Here is an 18,081-nt window from a genome sequence, read left to right as displayed (position 1 = left end):
AGCCAGAATTCGTCTGCCATCCGCTGGACACAGCGCCAACGTTTCCTGGCGTACAGGTCTGGATCTTCAAACACACCAGGGGGCGGAAGGATGGCACCTGACTTCATGGTGAGGACGTGGTTAGGGGTCAAAGGGCGTGGTCCATCTGCCGATTCCAGTGACTCGACAGACAGTGGTCGACTGTTCACGATGGCCATCACCTCGTATAGGAACGTACGAAGTGATGAGGTAGTGAGACGCTGGCCTGATCTTCTGAGAAGACCATTCAGGATGCTGCGTACCGTTCGGATCTGACGCTCCCAAACGCCACCCATGTGACTAGCTGCAGGGGGGTTGAACTTGAACTCACATTTGCTTTCCAGCATCTTTGATGTCAGTCGTTCAGAGTCCATCTCCTTCCATGCCAGTTTGAACTCGTTGCATGCACCTACAAAGTTCGTTCCTTTGTCACACCAAATGCGTGATATGTTTCCTCGCATGGAGACAACAATGCGTAGGGCGTTGATGAAGGAATCACTTGACATGTCATCCAGGGTTTCAATGTGGATTGCCCTAGAGGCAAAACACGTCACGATCAGTCCGTACCTTTTCACCTCCCTACGTCCATCTTTGACGTGAAATGGGCCGAAACAGTCAATGCCACAGTACGTGAACGGTGGGGATGGGTCAAGGCGCTCTAGAGGGAGGTCGGCCATCTTCTGTCCAGCTGGCCCTGAGCGATGCCATCGGCAGTGAACACAGCGGCGCACCAACGAGGAGACGACGTGACGAATGCCAATGATCCAGAAACCGCTGGCTCGTACTTGGTTGATCGTGAACATTCTCCCTTGGTGGGCTATCGCAGCATGACAGTCCTGAGCCACCAGGAAAGAGAAGTGACTGTCTCGAGGTAGTAGTATGGGAAACTTGTCAACTGAAGAGGATGATGAATTTTGAGAGCGACCGTATACTCTCAGTATTCCATCAACGTCCTTGTGAGCGTTGAGTGCCTGAAGCTGGTTACGTAAAGAAGGCGTTGGGCGTTCAAAATGTTCTTTCTGAAGACATACGATGAACTTTTTCTCAGTGACTTCAAGCACTTCAAGGGGAGATGACTGGTGCCCCTTAATGGCATTGCATTTGCGTACCAAAACAGCCATGGCTCTTATCAGAGATGTCTTGGAGGAGAATCGTTGGGCGATCTGCTCAAACGACTGGACAGACACTTCTTTAGAGGTAGTAGCCTTGCACACTTTCACCTCAACATCGTCATCTGGGATCTCGAAAAAGTCATCTGATTCCGGAAGGGACTGGCTCAAGAACGCGGGACCATGGAACCACTCTGATGTCATGAGGTCACTCACAGACAATCCCCGTGATGCATAATCAGCTGGGTTCTCCTTTGTAGAAACATGATTCCACTGGCTGGCCTGTGAGAACTGACGTATTTGTTGGACTCTATTTGCGACAAAGACGTGAAAACGCTTGGACTCGTTCTTCAAATAAGCGAGTACAATCATAGAGTCAGTCCAAAAGAAATGTTCAATGCTCTCAAAGTCCAGTTCTTCTTGAAGAAATCTTGCCATCTTGACGGAAAGTACCGCTGCCGTTAGTTCCAGACGAGGGACAGTGACGTGTCGAAGCGGAGCCACTCGTGCTTTGGCGACTACAAGCATACTGTGAATGTTGCCTAGATGATTCTCAAAGCGCAGGTACGAACACTGGCCGTATCCTGCTGTAGACGCGTCTGAGAAGTGATGTAGCTCTACATTCTTCACGGTGCCAAAGTCTGTGGGCAAGTAGTTCCTGGGTACCTTGACGCAACCCAGTCGGGATAGATCCTTCAGCCACTCTTCCCAACGTTCTTGAAGCGATGGTGGCAGCGGATCGTCCCAGCCGAGCTCCTGGCGACATAGTTCCTGGAGGATCAATTTTCCAGTCAGCAAAAAGGGGGCCAGAAAACCAAGGGGGTCGTAGACTGATGCAATTGTAGAGAGAACTCCTCTTCTGTTCGAGGGACCCAGTCTGGGGTTGTCAGTAAAACCCAGTGTGTCGTCATCAGTGCACCAGTGAAGGCCAAGAGTCCGCTCAATTTCTGGTGTGCTACAAGGGACTGCGAGTTCTGTGGCCTTGGTTGACGTAACTTCAGAGTCGGGGAAGTACTCTAAAAGTTCCTTTGAGTTGGAGACTATCTTGTGCAGCCTCAATTGTCCGTGTTCACAAATTTCTCTAGCCTTCATGAGCACATCTGCTGCTTCTTCAACAGAGTCTTTGGCTTGAAGTCCATCATCGACATAAAAGTCACGCTGCAGAAAGGCTGATGCCTTGGCGCTGATTGTGGCGTTGTCCTTTGCCACCTGCTTGAGGCCGAAGTTTGCGCAGCCTGGAGACGATGTAGCTCCGAAGATGTGCACCTTCATGCGGTAGTCAAGCGGCTGGCCACTCGTATCACCGTCCTTCCACCAAAGGAAGCGCAGAAAGTCTCGATGGGGCTCGGAGACGTGAAACTGGTGGTACATTTTTTCCACGTCACAGGAAAATGCTATGGGACCCTTGCGGAAACGACAGAGAACGCCGGAAAGGGAGCTGATTAGGTCTGGGCCTTGTAGGAGAAGATCGTTCAAGGACGTGCCTAGGTGACGTGCACTACAGTCAAAAACCACACGAATCTTTCCTGGCTTCTTGTCGTTGTACACGCCGTGATGTGGGATGTACCAGCGATTTGGGACCTCGACTTCGTTCTTGGGAATCAGTTCAGCGTCACCTCGCTCCAAAATCACGTTCATGAACTTGATATAGTCTTCACGGTACCCAGGCTTCTTCTCAAACTGGCGTTTCAGTCCCATGAGACGCTTGACTGCGGCACCTCTGTTGTCAGGAAGAGACGGTTGTTCTGGCCGAAAAGGCAGAGGCATCTCGTAGTGACCAGCTTCGTTGACCTTCACGTTCTCCTTCACGATCTTCATGAACTTCAAATCATCTTGAGACATGGATCCTGTGTCACTATCAGCAAAGTCTCTCTCCATAACGTGTAGTAGGTCAGTACACGATACCTCATCCACCTGTATTTTGTAGACGTGAGCTGCACTTTCTTCTTTCCTTGATCCTGGCTTGACGACTACGTGCATGGACGAGCCTACACCATCAAAAGCGACGGAATGCGGTGCCTTGCCGACGATGCTCCAACCTAACTTAGTCTCTACTGCAAATGGCAGTCCTTGGACGTCACGTCTGTTCCTGTCTGCAACGCCGCCAGCATCCATGACATCTCTACTGTCAACGTCAACGCTGCTGTCACCAACTTTGTCGCAGGAACCACAACGACTGAGCCACGACAGCACGCGTTACCTGTCGTGGACCTCGTCGTTGGAGTCAGCGCCTCTACAAGCGCCGCTACTACCAACAACGCCACCTACGAGGCGTACGGACCTCAACGTAGAGAGGATGTCTTTCTTTCTGTCCATAAGTTTTTTACTGTGCGCGCCTTCGTGAGCGAGGCTGGTACTACATATTGTTCATACGAAATGACAAACACAGGTTACAAGCGATAACGCGCAAAAGTACTGGTTTATTATTTTACATCTGACACTAGGGATCAGTAATGTATAGATATATAGTTACAGTACCACGTAATTGAGTGTTTTAGATTGGAGAATTTACTGTGTTGTGGCAAGCTGGGTTTGCTGTTTGTGTGTTGCTGGGTTTTTTTTTGGAGGGGGGGTTGTCATGACATGTCGCGCTACTGCCTCAGTATGTTTGGTCGGTTCCGTTTACCTCCCATGGATGCAAAAACCTATATGACCGTTTTTCTTTATTTTTCTCTCTGTTAATTCACCAGTGGCTATGTAAATTGCAACAGTGTGTGTGCACACAACTTTCAATCAATCATAACAAAAGCAGCAGAAATACTCCTTCGTTTTTACTCAAGCATCGCACAATACATTGCAATAATGTTCTGATGCCAATCAACTTTAGTTACAAACGATTCAAACACAATCCTCGAAGGGAATTAGACAAAGACACATCACTTGCAGCTGCAGGGGCCACGTCCATCCCAATACTGTTAGTCATTTATAAATCCGTCCACAAAATCTATTCCAGTCTACATTAATCTCATATATCCCTTACCGTCCTGCGTTTCACTGGTTCACTTCAATACCCCAGGAGTTTACTTCCCTTGGAAAAGTTTTTGATGAAAAACACTGTTGGGGATAGTAGGACCTCTCGGTCAGTGAAACGAGTGTGACTGAATTTATATCATCAGTATGACCTGTTCCCATCCATTCTGGGAGAATGACAGGATTAAGCACACACACGATGCCACCAATATTCGCAACTAGTTTTGTCTGTAAAATACAAAACTTTTCACAGTTAGAGTGTTAATCAACATATCATCCAACCCCTATCCCCAATTCAAACCCACAAGGAATGACGTCAAACACTAACATGAATTTGGAAGGTTATTCCAGAGCGGGTAATAACAGCGATGATGTAATGGCCAAAAGTGCACAGTAAAAGAAGTTAGCATGACCTTGTCTCTGAAACCACAGTTTCCTATTCTTTGACAAAATGAGTTTTAGTCAGCCCTCCGTGACATTTAGCCGTGCATCAACCACACACAGATGAATAAAACCCTCAACCTCAACAGTTAACAGTAACATTAAACTACCAACATGTGTCGGCAAGATGACCGGGTCAATGAACATGAACCCAACTACAAACTCGTTTTGAAAGTTTTGGGAGTGAATGGAAGAGGCAACTTTGGTCAGCTTGTGTTCCTCAGCGTATCGGACACAATCCCATGTTTACAGCCGACGCTGCTCGTTTTGACAGTGAATGCCATGTCTGACCATGTCCTCTTGTAGAAAAATGGCGTCAGCTTTGAGTGTGATGAGTTGTTGCGGGTGATGTGAAAGTGTAATGGTTGGGGGAAGAGACAGAGAGGGAAGCGAGCGCTCATCGCTTGCTGTTGGGGTGACTGGTGCCCCTCATGGGCATCTTGAAGTTGGCAGCCGCCTGGTACTGCAGCTGGTAGGCCAGGGGGTGAATCTTGAAGCCGTATAACCTGAAACATGACGCGTAATGTTACACACAAAAACAACCACAATATGTATGTGGTTATGGTAACATGCGTTTTTTGACAATTCGAAGAACAAATCAAAACTTGACTAAATGTAAAAAGATACAAAAAGTTGCCAATGTCCACATACCTGGGTACAAACTGGTTGGCGGGGCGTTTGGGGCGGTACTCGGGGTGCACCATGAACAGCATGTGAGGGAACCCGGTGCCAAAGTAGGCACCATCAGTGTGGTGGTGCCGTGACGACTTGGGTGTGTATGCGTCCTGACACTTGGGGCAGTACAGCTTTACCATGGCTTCACCGGGGACATCAGACAGACCTGGGTGTAACAAAGAGGTAGCGATTAACAAAGACTTGGGTGTGTATGCATCCGGACACTTGGGGCAGTACAGGTTGGTCTTGGCTTCAACCGGGACTTCTGATAGACCTTGGTGTAACAAAGACAGATGAAGTAGTAAACAAAGACTATGGTGTGTATGAATCCTAACATTTTGCAAAGTAGAACTTGACCATGACTTCATTGGGGACATTTGATACACCTTGATGTTACAAAGACAAAGTTGTGAACAAAGACATGGTTATCCTCGGGTCGAATACTTGGGGCAGAACAGCTTTACCATGGCTTCACCGGATCCATCAGACAGACCTTAGTGTAATAAAGACAAGACAAAATAATTGACAAACACAGCAGGACTTGTATGAGTGAGCAGACATTTTCTTCTTGTATGTAGGCTACAACTCCCAAGCACACTAAAGTTGTAATGAATCAAATGTTCATTTAACATGTTTCTAAAGTTTCAATCCAAGCCAAACAAGACTGACCAATGGGCAGCATGGGCTGGTTCTCGCAGTAGACTCTGGGGCAGTAGCCGAAGTCGCCTTGCTGCCATTTCTCTATCTGTGGAAACAGCAACGCACACTTCAGTTCACACACCGCAACATGTATCAACACACCTCGACACACTTCCCTGTCACAAATAGGATTCCTAGCAGATCTCTTCTGCGTACTACCAAAAAATTTAGATATTATGAACAGTGAAATACCCCTTCTAAGATCCAAGCTCTTGAAAATATTGCGTAGTGCATGTTTATATATCCTTGCTCCTCTATGCCCTTTGGAGACCCCAGCTCTTGAAAATATAACATAGTACAGAAACCCATGCTCATATTTGCAGATTTAATTACATTTTATAAATTCTCTCGGGATTAATATTCCTGAGATGACTACTTCACTTAACTGCAACAGAAAAATCTTAACGAAACAAAAGTCATCAAAAGGATATATATTGAATGAGGGCAGACAAAGCGTGTCGTGACCATAATAATAAATACGTGAAAGGGTAACATTTACATCAAAACTAAAGCATCAGCAGTTCCACGCATAGGCAAAAGCAATGCCCCTAATCAAAACAAAATGTTCATGCTTCAGATGCATTTATGCTAGAAACACATCCCTGATATGACATAAAATCTTCAAATTAAATGTATTCAAAAGAAAGTATCCTAACTTTAGTGTATCTCGCACTGTATTTAATCTTTCCAATTTTTTTAAAAGTCTTTTAAGTTTTATGTCATATTATGTGATCAACAAAACAGAACAGCAGCAGGGAAACTTGGAAAAAAAAGTATAAAAAAGAAAGAACACAATTTAAATTATAAAAAGTTGGAACTCATGCCCCAAAAAGACACTCATATATACATGTAATACCAAAACAGAAATATCTGGCATAAACTTGTGTGTTGTGTTTATGTAAAAAGAGTACTCTACAAATCAACTGCTTACATACCCTGATGGCTGTTAATAAAGAAACCAAGGACATTAGTACACAGAAAAAAAGGAACAAGTTTCGAATTAAGCAGCAAAAATTACCATCTCTACCGACGAACTCTAAATCAAGAACTGGTATCCTTTTGGTTACATGAGTCCCATTCAAAAATATTTACAGTTTTAGGTCAATAATCTGGAGGATTCCTTTCAAAGAGACCCGGGATAAATATTGATAAAAATGTTAATAAGTGAATGATAAATTTGGATGATCCACTAATGATCCGATAAGCCCACCATTATAAGTGAAATTAAGAGATAAGAGGAGACCAATCACCACGCACGACACAAATCTGAGAAGAGGGTGCACATATTTCAGCCAAGGAACAGTTACGAAACATCACACAGCTTTGTGTAATTCTAACAGAGCATGGGTCGTACATCCAGCCACAGAACTCATGTATATGCACAAGCACAGTAACACGCACAGTCTACACAAGATGCATAAGTTAGTCATACTTGACTAAAGGTTACATTCAATCCGGTGTAAGCCATCGTGTTCACCACCACATATATGTTCAGGTTTATACACAGGGTAAAACCTGTCCTTAACTGAGCGAAGTTGACTACGCGAAGTATACTTCGCGAAGCCTGCCGCACGAAGCTTTAGCACTGAGTTTTGAGTAAAAAGACTTAGTGATGTCTTCACGAAGTCGACTTGGGGCTCAATCAAGGACCGCCTTAAGAGCATCTTTAAACGCAAGCTTAACTTCAACAGCCTTGCTGCTTCTTGTGCAGGATGGGCTTTTGTTTGTTGTTGATTTAATTTCAAAAGTTTAAAATGATACTTTCATCAACCGGCTCAATTAATTAAGCTAAATACTCCCACTGTGCACACAAACAATTAGCTAGGCTGTTGATTTTTGTCTGTCAAAAGATGCTCTTAATTATTGAGGTCTATGTGGACAGATATGTGGCCGTAAAAATGATTGTGTACAAGGGAAAGATGATACCTTTAAAACAAACAAGGGTAATACTCAAGGAGCACTGTTCAAAGTTCACTTTTTTAGTAAGGCCACACAAAAAAAGTTGTATGTTTCTGGTAACATGGCTACAAAAAATAGGGTAGGTAGGTAGGGATTTTTTTTGTTTTTTTGTTTTTTTGTTTTTTGGTCAGGGTAGAAAATAACTATAGAGTGACGCAAAGAGACGGAACTTACTATACAAAGAGAAAGACAACACATTACAAAACATATGAGACAAAAGGGATGCGGGGTTATCCCCCTTGTGTCGTCTGCCACTTTCGTTTTGACGCTTTTGTTCTTCTTTTTGTTTTACAAATGCAATAAAAAAAAGTCTAGGTTCGGCGGGAAAAAACTAGGTAGGGTGGTCGGGTGACCAGAAACATACAACTTTTTTTGTGGCCTAAACAGTCACCAATGTAGTTATGTCATCTGCTTATTCAATGGTTTGTATAGAACGTAATTCTTAGCAAAAAGGATCAATTCACAGTTAAAAAAAAAGTTTGCTTTGCTTGGAATCAAAGTGGTATTCTTCTAAATATCCTGAGATTTCATTTTTTTTGCAATTTTACACAGCGACCTTTTTAATTCGAAAAAAAAAAATGTTCTGCAACACAACACAAGAAAAGGTCTGTGAATGCTTGCGTCATCAACAATATTATTCATTATATGTATGGAAAACAAATGATTCTAAAATGGGACACAGATTGCTTCTGTTTTCACTACAACGTGTGTGTTTATATGTGGGGGCTTATGCTTACCCCAGTGAGAAAGCAGCCCGAATTTCCTTGAGGGTAACTACACAGGACTACATGAAATCGTATCCTTATCTTATCCTTTGTTTTACATTAATGTCAAGATATCTTCATCTATTTGTTTGATAACTGAAGGAAAACAGAAAACAAGTCTTGTTTTATTACAAAAGCCAAAAGACAACAAAAACCACATCAACTACAATTTACAAACTAAAGAAGGAGAAGCACAACCAAAAAAGTACTGTGGAACCCCCCCTAGTGAAACCACCTGATATTGGACACCCCCCCCCCCCCCCCCTTACTTTTCATTCATATCCTCTGTAAATTTACAGCCATTTCAAGACTGCGTTTTTAAGGGGGGGGGGGGGGGGGGGTTCCACTGTAGTAAAATGCAAATGTACAAATACGACACAAAGGGGACACAGTGAAAGAGTGCTTCGTAAAATGACTTGCTTGATATTAGATACAACATACACACAAAATTTGCTTCCAGCAACACCCTTCCCCCGACCCCATTGAGAAATTAAAATTACATCAGTGTATTAATTTAATGTTAACAGAGTTTTTGTAGATCAGGTATTCATGCAGTGCATCCTGTGCCAACTAAACGAGCGTGAAACTGTAGACAGTGGAACCCCCTCTCGACTTACGACACCCGACACAGGTGGGTTTTTTTCTCAGGGTCACCTTATGGTGCGAGTTGGTTTTTTTTCTTGTTTTTTTCCCCTTCTACATGAGCAGCACAACGCCATCTCCGAGGGTAACTTCCCCCTGCTTTAGTAAAGACTTTGCTTTCTCAGATATTCTGTTACAACATTCTATAAATGCACATCCATATTTACACATCTCTTTTTTTTTTTTTTTAGGTCTGATTTTCTCAAATTTGTAGAGGTTTTAAAGGGGGGTTCCACTGTACATCACCACACACACAAAGACAGCGGATAAACAGATTGACACTGCACAAGACATGAAGACATTAGTCAAAAAAGACAAAGCTGAACAGAACGACAAACAAAGGCATACACATGAGGGAGGCTGAATGTGCGATGCCATCTACAACAATAACCATGTGAAGTGAAATGGGATGGGTGGAATGGTGTTGGGTGTTCTATAGCTTCAACCTCACAACAATCTCTGCCTCTCACAAACGGCTGCTGTTCCACAGTTCATTATTCAAACTGACACAAATCAGTATCTGCAAGGCTACCTCTCCTAAAAAATTGATTTTTTTTTTATGTGACCCAAAAAGTGTCACGTTCAGAGATGCTGATTAGAATTGAAAAGGAAACCCCAATCCCCAAATAAATATATTTACAGCATATTAGGAAACCCAAAGATACTTAAATAACAACTGGTGTTTCACTTTTAGAACTCTTTATACTACTGTGTATTAACCAGTCTCCACATACCACTTTTCCTTCAGTAGTAAGGCGTAATCACTATGGAAATATCTCTGCAAAGGTTTTCATGGCTTGTGTAAGAGCTGACTCATTGTTTTGAAAGAGCCAAACAGTTGTTCATCATCCTATTAAAACCCAGAGTTATTTTTGGAAAGAGTCTACTTTTACCGACAGTTATATTTACTGCTGAATGTATCTTCTAACCTGAATAATACTCCCCATAGACGATGTTGGGAAATAACTGTTGGGTTTGTTTTGGTTGTGAAAGAGTGAATACTCTTGCTTTTAGTTTTACAGTCAAACTTTCCCAAGTGACATTATTGGCAAGTCACTAGCAAGGGGTGTGTGAAACACATGGACAAGGTGCATGTAGAAAGCTTGCTTCACTAGGAGCAAGAGTGTTTATTCTTTCACAACTCATACAAACCCAGCAGAGTTACTTCGGGAGTTTTTTTTATTGCGTTATTTTTTTTTATTTTTTTTATACTGCATCTCTGACCTCTGCTCAATAAAGAAGAACCAATTATATTTACAAAACTGAAGACTAAAACTCACCCACTCTGTGTTAAAAACCTGCATTATTTTTTAATATTTATTATTTAATAAAACACTCAAACTCTAGACAGCCGAGATTGTTGACAGGCCAAAGCTAGGTTCACCTAGCAAAGAACACCATACCGATGGAGTGTGCGCAGATGAGAAGGAATGGGAGGGGCGGGAGGAGAGGAGAAGGGGTGTGTGATGCTACGTACCATCTGGGCTATGCCCCGGTTAGTCATAATGTATCGTGCGTGTATGAGGCCGTAGAGCATCTCGGCCGCCTGCTCTATCAGGTCGCTCTGATTGGGGTTGTCCTCCAGCTCGTCATCTACAGCAAACACACAACAACAACAACAACAGTCGTCACTGCACCATCTCACCCTAGACCAGCCCTGCGTCTCTCACAGGCTGATTCTGCTAGCGCCAGACCCAGACTATGCCAGCCAGCTAGACCCTTGGTACAGCCACCCTGTTGTTCTCACTTCCCTGCTGGTGGGTAAGTCTGCAAGAGCCAAACATGGCCCTGACTTCTGCAGCCACCCATACCGTTGGAAGTGCCATCTTGCCAGTGGCTCACTACCAACGAAGCAAGTCAGGCCAATAAAACAGCTGCTCGGCAGTTCCCATATTCCTGTCAAGGTACACCTCTGCCAACCACAACCCTGCTGGTCTTCTTTTCTTGCCAGCGGATAACTTAGGTATCTCAGCCGAACAAGCCCAAACAAGTCAGATCCTTGGAACAACAATCCTTCTATTCTCTCTTTTCTGCCTGCCTCCAACTCTAAGAGCCAATCTGACCTGACTACTGCAGCCAGTCAGACCCTTGCTCCGTCATTCTCAATTTCCAGACACAAAGAGCAGTCCACCTGTCTTACAACAGAGTTCCAACTACACCACTGAATGCAACAAACCAGGATTCCGAAAACTCAATCCTGAAGAAAACACCATTGAAAGCCTGTAACAGTGCGCCAAACAATGCAAAGAACACTATGAATGCAGTTCTGGAGTAAACACTGGCACAAAAGTATTCAAAAATATGTAAAGTAAAATACTTGCCACTGTGCAGAGTCTATCGTCAGGATAGTTTCCAGCAAAGAGAATAATACAATGCCTTCCATAAACACAGGCATTGTGAGGACATTCAGACCCACAAGTATTCGGAAACCTATGATTAGTGCAAACCATACGTAACCACTCTCTGACAAAAGCGGTAAGGAATAACCAAAACAGAACACAAACTACACAACGGTATACAGAAGTACACTACAGACACACCGACACAACCAGCAACATATCTAGTCTGTTTTTTTAAGCATAACAGACTCAAGAAAAGAGTTCTTCCAAATGAAGTCAAAAGTCAGTACTAAGCTAAAGTTTTGAAGTGTCTCTAAATGGAACACAAGTTTGCCAGTGTCTGTCTCAAAATCTAAAATATGCTACCCACCAAGATCTATGCAAAGGACAGTTATGAAATAATCTTGAACTCCACTTCAAGTTCAACACACATCAATTTAAAAAGCAGCCTATGTGACTGTCCTAGAATTTCCTTTCAAGTAATCGCTAAAAGCCCTGACAGTGTAATTCAAAATGAACCATGTTCGAAGGGAATGATAGTACACGTACTAAAATTGTGACCTTAACAACTGGATATGTATGATAGTGAGTATTTAATCATGAATGAGTGTGCAATAATAGCACTTTGGTAGTGACAAAGAAAACACAACCGCTTGTCATTCATTACTGGGAGACGCACTAAAATGGCAGGGATAGTAGTATACAAAGGCAGCAAAGTTTGCACAAATGAAAGCATTGCAAACTAGTGAATGCCTGATCTACAACAACACATATTTCATTTGCCTTGTGATATGTGAATGGTCATGTTCACACTAGGAATGCAAATTACAATCAGTTTGAAATGATCATGTTCACACTTTGAAATACAATCAGCTTGAAATGATGAAGCAAAAAAAAGAGGTGAAGGTGACAGTGCTAACCAACAAGTAGCTTTTAAAATGTACAGTAACTGAATAAAGCCATTCCTCTAAACTAGCCTTAAGAGAATGTCACATGCTCAGCCTTCCCCAAAAATTAAAAGGACTTAAAATATGTGTACTGCACGAAGAACTCTAACGGCTAGCTTCAAGGCTGAAAAAAGGGATCATGTGACTGTTAGGATATTACTACTTGCAAAACAACTAAGCAAGACAGATCAGGATAAGTTTGTAAAATATAGCCAGTTACCAGACCTACTCAACACAAAAGATGACAGGGGATTTAAATCTTGTCTCTAAATAGACAGCTGCTATCACTGGTGAATTCTGACCACCTACTGATATCAGATGTCTCAATATTCCTTTCGAGAACAAGGAGACTGAAACCGTGCAGAGTAAACTACAAGAATAAAAGGAGAAATTTTGCTCAGGAGCCAAGAGAACTTGATTGTGTCCAAGTTCTTCTCAAATATAAAAATAAGAAAGTCTACCACAAACTCTTTTCTTGAAGCAGCCTTTTTTTTCCTGGTGCAAACTAACCCTGTAACTACCAAACAAGTTCAATGCAAACTCCGAACTGCCCATAGATGCTTGAACAATTCCGCTGAAACAACAGGTACTATCAATAAGAGCCTAACAACTTTTACCAAACGACAGGGCACTATCAAATTAGCCAAACAACTTTTACCAAACGACAGGGCACTATCAAATTAGCCAAACAACTTTTACCAAACGACAGGGCACTATCAAATTAGCCAAACAACTTTTACCAAACGACAGGGCACTATCAAATTAGCCAAACAACTTTTACCAAACGACATGGCTCTATTAGATAAGCCTAACAACTTCTCCCAGTCCCACTCTTCCACCATGCCCAGAGATGCTTCTACATGAGGCAGCAAACATCATGCCACAGCCATCACTAGCTGGGCTAACAGATCAAGAGCCAGCATCATGCCACAAGTCCATCTCTTCCCAACACCCCAGCTTAACACTTGCTCTAACTGCTGGCAGCTTGCAGTATACGTTGAGTGGTGCAGTGACGTTATTAGCCAAACAACAAACCAGAAGAAAAGAAAACAGAGAAGAAAAAAACACAAGAAAGAGGAACCAACTCTACTCTGAAACAGGCGCCATGCTGACGAAAGTTTAACCCAACGCAACTTGTAGCTAGAACAAGGACGTAGGGTGTCAGGGGGCAGGGTGGGGCCTGGACAGGAGCGGGAGGGGGTCAGGGAGTAAGGGGACGCTACATTGTTGCAACTTTTGGCTACCTACCATCTTACAAATGCCTGCGTTTGTAAGAATGAACCTAGAGTGAATCAGTCCGTAGAGCATCTCTGCCGCTTGTTCTATCAGGTCGGAGCTGGGGTTGTCCTCCAGCTCTTCTTCTACAACAACACCACAGGTTGCAGCTAGAAACTCATAACAGCAACACTGAGCAACATGCATCCAACACATGAGGGGGAAAAAACACAACTGGATCAAATTTAAACATAACTTAAACAAACATCAATCTGAAAGTCAAATATGTAAGAGACCCCAAAAGTTGGCATGTTTTTACTTCCAAAGTAGTCACTCAAAGAAGTAAAAAGCAGACATGAAAAAAGTATTTCTTCTACAAATCAGACTAGATTTTTTTTAGCGCTTTCAAGTTGAGTTAAAAAAAGATAAGCTCTTGTTGCCTCATTTTATGGACAACCAACACAAAGGTTGTGCAAAAGCTCAGGACTCAGTTAAAAGAGATCATATATTTTATACAAATGTAATGTTATCCTAACCCTGAATTATAAACTGATAACTGCTTTCTCTGATATTCCCAACTTCTAAGGAGGTACAAAAATATGGCACCAACTAATGCACTGTAACTTCACCTTTACAAAATTGCCCCATGTACACATTTTTTTTGTAAAATCCCACCTGAAAGTTTGAATGTTCCATCTTCAATCTTCTTGAGATTTCATTTCAACAAATGAAATTTGCTTGTTACATCAATATTTGTCCAAATAGAAAGACCAAAGTTCTCCAAATTAAACTTCTCCACCCCACCTACTTCCGAACACAATCAAACCTATGGATGAAAACCAGCATGATGGTAAAAATGAAAACAATTGAAATGTTTAGAAACAAGATGAACGGTATAACTTACCTGGTTCCAGGTCGAGAATCATGTCTAACGCCTGTCTGTAATGCGGCACCTGTTCATTCAGCCCCGTCAAGTTGAACTTGTCTTGAATGTAGTCTTCATCAACCTTAACCACAAAAGAAGAAAAACACTGCTAACAAGCTTTGTAAATTGTATGCATTCATGCTAGCACACTTGTTGCAAACATTCAAGGATTCAAACACAGACAAAACAAAGACAGTTTACACTTTCTACCCCACCAATGTTGACCAAGTTTTTGTTTTGTCGAGACCAGCTGTGCTGCAGCAGGTCACTCAGAATTTTAGTAACTGTGTAGCAACTGTGTATCAACTTGCTGGAATGCAGGCGTTAGATCGACGTTACAGGAAGCGACTGAAGTGACTGTGTGTATGGATATATCCGTACCAGGTCAGATAGAGCCATATGAGTGGGTACGAATATATCCGTACCTGGGAGACAATGAGTTAACTTTCTTTCTTTCTTTATTTGGTGTTTAACGTCGTTTTCAACCACGAAGGTTATATCGCGACGGGGAAAGGGGGGAGATGGGATAGAGCCACTTGTCAATTGTTTCTTGTTCACAAAAGCACTAATCAAAAATTTGCTCCAGGGGCTTGCAACGTAGTACAATGTATTACCTTACTGGGAGAATGCAAGTTTCCAGTACAAAGGACTTAACATTTCTTACATACTGCTTGACTAAAATCTTTACAAAAATTGACTATATTCTATACAAGAAACACTTAACAAGGGTAAAAAGAGAAACAGAATCCGTTAGTCGCCTCTTACGACATGCTGGGGAGCATCGGGTAAATTCTTCCCCCTAACCCGCGGGGGGTACAATGAGTTAACACCCCTTTAACTTAAAAAGTTACACATGTTAGCTGTTGGTAATGAAGCAAATACTTTTCTTTTACTATGCACAACCCCTGTTGGGTAAACATTGAAGGTGCATTTTAGCCATTGCCTGAACAGACCATTTTAGGAAATAACTCTGTCGGGTTTGTATACATTGTTGTGGAAGAGTGACCTTTTCTTCCCCAAACCTCTACCAAACATTGGAGGGGCCAATCACTAGCGAGGGGTGTGTCGGAAACATGTGGACAGGAGCACGTGTTTCCGACACTAACATTGTTTCTTGAACCGTCCCAAAAAACAGAGAAGTCTGAACAAACAGCAATGCAACTGACTACAAAACAAAGCATGACATACTGGCTGAAAAGTAACATTACATTTAGGCTCTGCTAGTGCTATTGCAGATCAATTGACTTTACCTACAAATTTGCCCCTGGACTGACCAACCTGCCGTGCAGTTGACCCCAGTGGATCATCACTATCGTCGTATTCTTATAATTTTCAGGGCTTGTGTGGCAACAGCACATTAATTAACCCTTACCCTGGTGCAATACCTATTACAGTATTAGTATTACATATTACAACGCCACTGGTGAATAAACAGAGAGACAAGAAGGGCAAAGCCCATACGACTCACATGCTTGACCTTGACCTTTACATAGCAATGACATCATACACTAAGAACTGCTTTACACATTTTTCCTACCAAAATACATGTGACCTTGACCCAAGGTCAAGGTCATCCAAGGTCATGCAACACAAAGCTGTTAATTCAAGACATAGGAAGTACAATGGTGCTTATTGGCTTTCTACCATGAGATATGGTCACTTTTAGTGGTTCACTACCTTATTTTGGTCACATTTCATAAGGGTCAAAGTGACCTTGACCTTGATCATATGTGACCAAATGTGTCTCATGATGAAAGCATAACATGTGCCCCACATAATTTTTAAGTTTGAAACAGTTATCTTCCATAGTTCAGGGTCAAGGTCACTTCAAAATATGTATACAATCCAACTTTGAAGAGCTCCTGTGACCTTGACCTTGAAGCAAGGTAAACCAAACTGGTATCAAAAGATGGGGCTTACTTTGCCCTATATATCATATATAGGTGAGGTATTGAATCTCAAAAACTTCAGAGAAAATGTGAAAAATGTGAAAAATAGCTGTTTTTTAGACAACATTTATGGCCCCTGCGACCTTGACCTTGAAGCAAGGCCAAGATGCTATGTATGTTTTTTGGGGCCTTGTCATCATACACCATCTTGCCAAATTTGGTACTGATAGACTGAATAGTGTCCAAGAAATATCCAACGTTAAAGTTTTCCGGACGGACGGACGGACGACTCGGGTGAGTACATAGACTCACTTTTGCTTCGCATGTGAGTCAAAAAATGAAGTTAACAGTCTAAAATCTAATTATGTGTTATTTTGGGGTGCATGTTGGGTCCAAACACTGTAATTAACTGCCCAAATGAACAGGCTCATCCCGTACCACAACATGTGGCGATACAATACATCCTATGACACACTTGCAGCTATAGGGAGGACGTCAGCCGGCTTTGTTTATCTCACACAAACCTAATACTGACTATTCCCCTCCCCTCTAAAGTGCTGCTGATCGAACTTTGGACCATGTATTCCCTACTTGGATTCTTATTTGTGCTGAGAAATGGTATTTTGATTTTTAAATTAGCTTCAACGCAAAATATTTCTTTTTTTATTCAAGGGACGTAACCGCTCGGTGCGTTTTCGAATAAATCGAATTTGGGGTAAAATCATATCAAATTACATCACAAATCTGCTTCAGCTGCAGGATCTTGATATGCTTTTCTCCCTCAAGATAATTGTACAGCTTGAAATTCGCGGAGAAACATTCAGTCTGAAGTTAATTTTGGTTGACGCCTGGCTGACGTCCTCCGGATAGCTGCATGTCTATGACACTACAAGTACCTGTTACCCAACAACCAGTGTAAGGGCTGAATTACTGTTTCCATGTCATCCTCTTTGAGGCTTCTTACCTCACAGAAAAACTCGTTCCCTCTCAGCCCACAAAACCAGGAGATCCATGATACTTCCTCAGAGCTGCTCATCTTGCCGGCTGGATGTGCTCCTGAGAAAAGATGAGAGAAAAATCAGCCATTGGGTAATCAGGGATTAGTCTAGCGCACAAAGAAACCCTGACGTTGACTGAATGAGGATGACATCCTAAAAACAGATCCTTGTACTTGTAGAAAAGATTAACTCAGCATTGATTTTAAGCAAATAATGACCGTCGCGACAGCCTTGTGCGTGTTTGGCAACTTTACAAAGAAGGCAAGACATGAGTAATTCGTTTACAGAGTCAGGTTTAACAATGATCAGTCAAAGGATACGTGCAACGAGCATCAAGAATATATAAAGAATGTTTTGAACACGAATACAAATAAGTTTCTTCATAGAATAAAGCAAATAAGCAAGGTTACCAACGACCAAATCAGGAGGTCCCTGCCTGTCGGAAATTTCGTTCGTATGCGCATGCGCGCATTGACGGATGTAAAATAAAA

The 18,081-nt window shown here is 42.4% G+C and overlaps 1 protein-coding gene and 1 long non-coding RNA gene across 3 annotated transcripts in view; both read right to left on the bottom strand.

The window, feature by feature from the left end:
• The window catches only part of LOC138948979 (uncharacterized), a 411,010-nt gene that overhangs the window by 39,065 nt on the left and 353,864 nt on the right, over nt 1–18,081 (bottom strand). The gene's annotated exons all lie outside the window — the stretch shown is intronic.
• LOC138948953 (casein kinase II subunit beta) lies at nt 3,884–18,062 on the bottom strand. Of its 2 annotated transcripts, none has more exons than XM_070320628.1 (7): nt 18,005–18,062; nt 17,557–17,648; nt 14,683–14,785; nt 10,755–10,870; nt 5,883–5,958; nt 5,190–5,379; nt 3,884–5,044 (listed from the first exon to the last, which is right to left on the bottom strand). In XM_070320628.1, exons 2-7 carry the CDS (start codon nt 17,626–17,628, stop codon nt 4,936–4,938), a joined length of 666 nt encoding a protein of 221 aa, XP_070176729.1. In that variant the 5' UTR covers nt 17,629–17,648; nt 18,005–18,062; the 3' UTR covers nt 3,884–4,935. The 2 variants fall into 2 exon arrangements, with proteins under 2 accessions (XP_070176729.1, XP_070176727.1); XM_070320626.1 differs by having other exon boundaries at nt 18,001–18,059.

Source organism: Littorina saxatilis, linkage group LG15 (genome assembly GCF_037325665.1).
Source record: "Littorina saxatilis isolate snail1 linkage group LG15, US_GU_Lsax_2.0, whole genome shotgun sequence".
Classification (NCBI taxonomy): Eukaryota; Metazoa; Mollusca; class Gastropoda; order Littorinimorpha; family Littorinidae; genus Littorina; species Littorina saxatilis.
The sequence above is the reverse complement of the archived record's forward strand: the minus strand, read 5'-3'. Positions and strand labels throughout refer to the sequence as shown.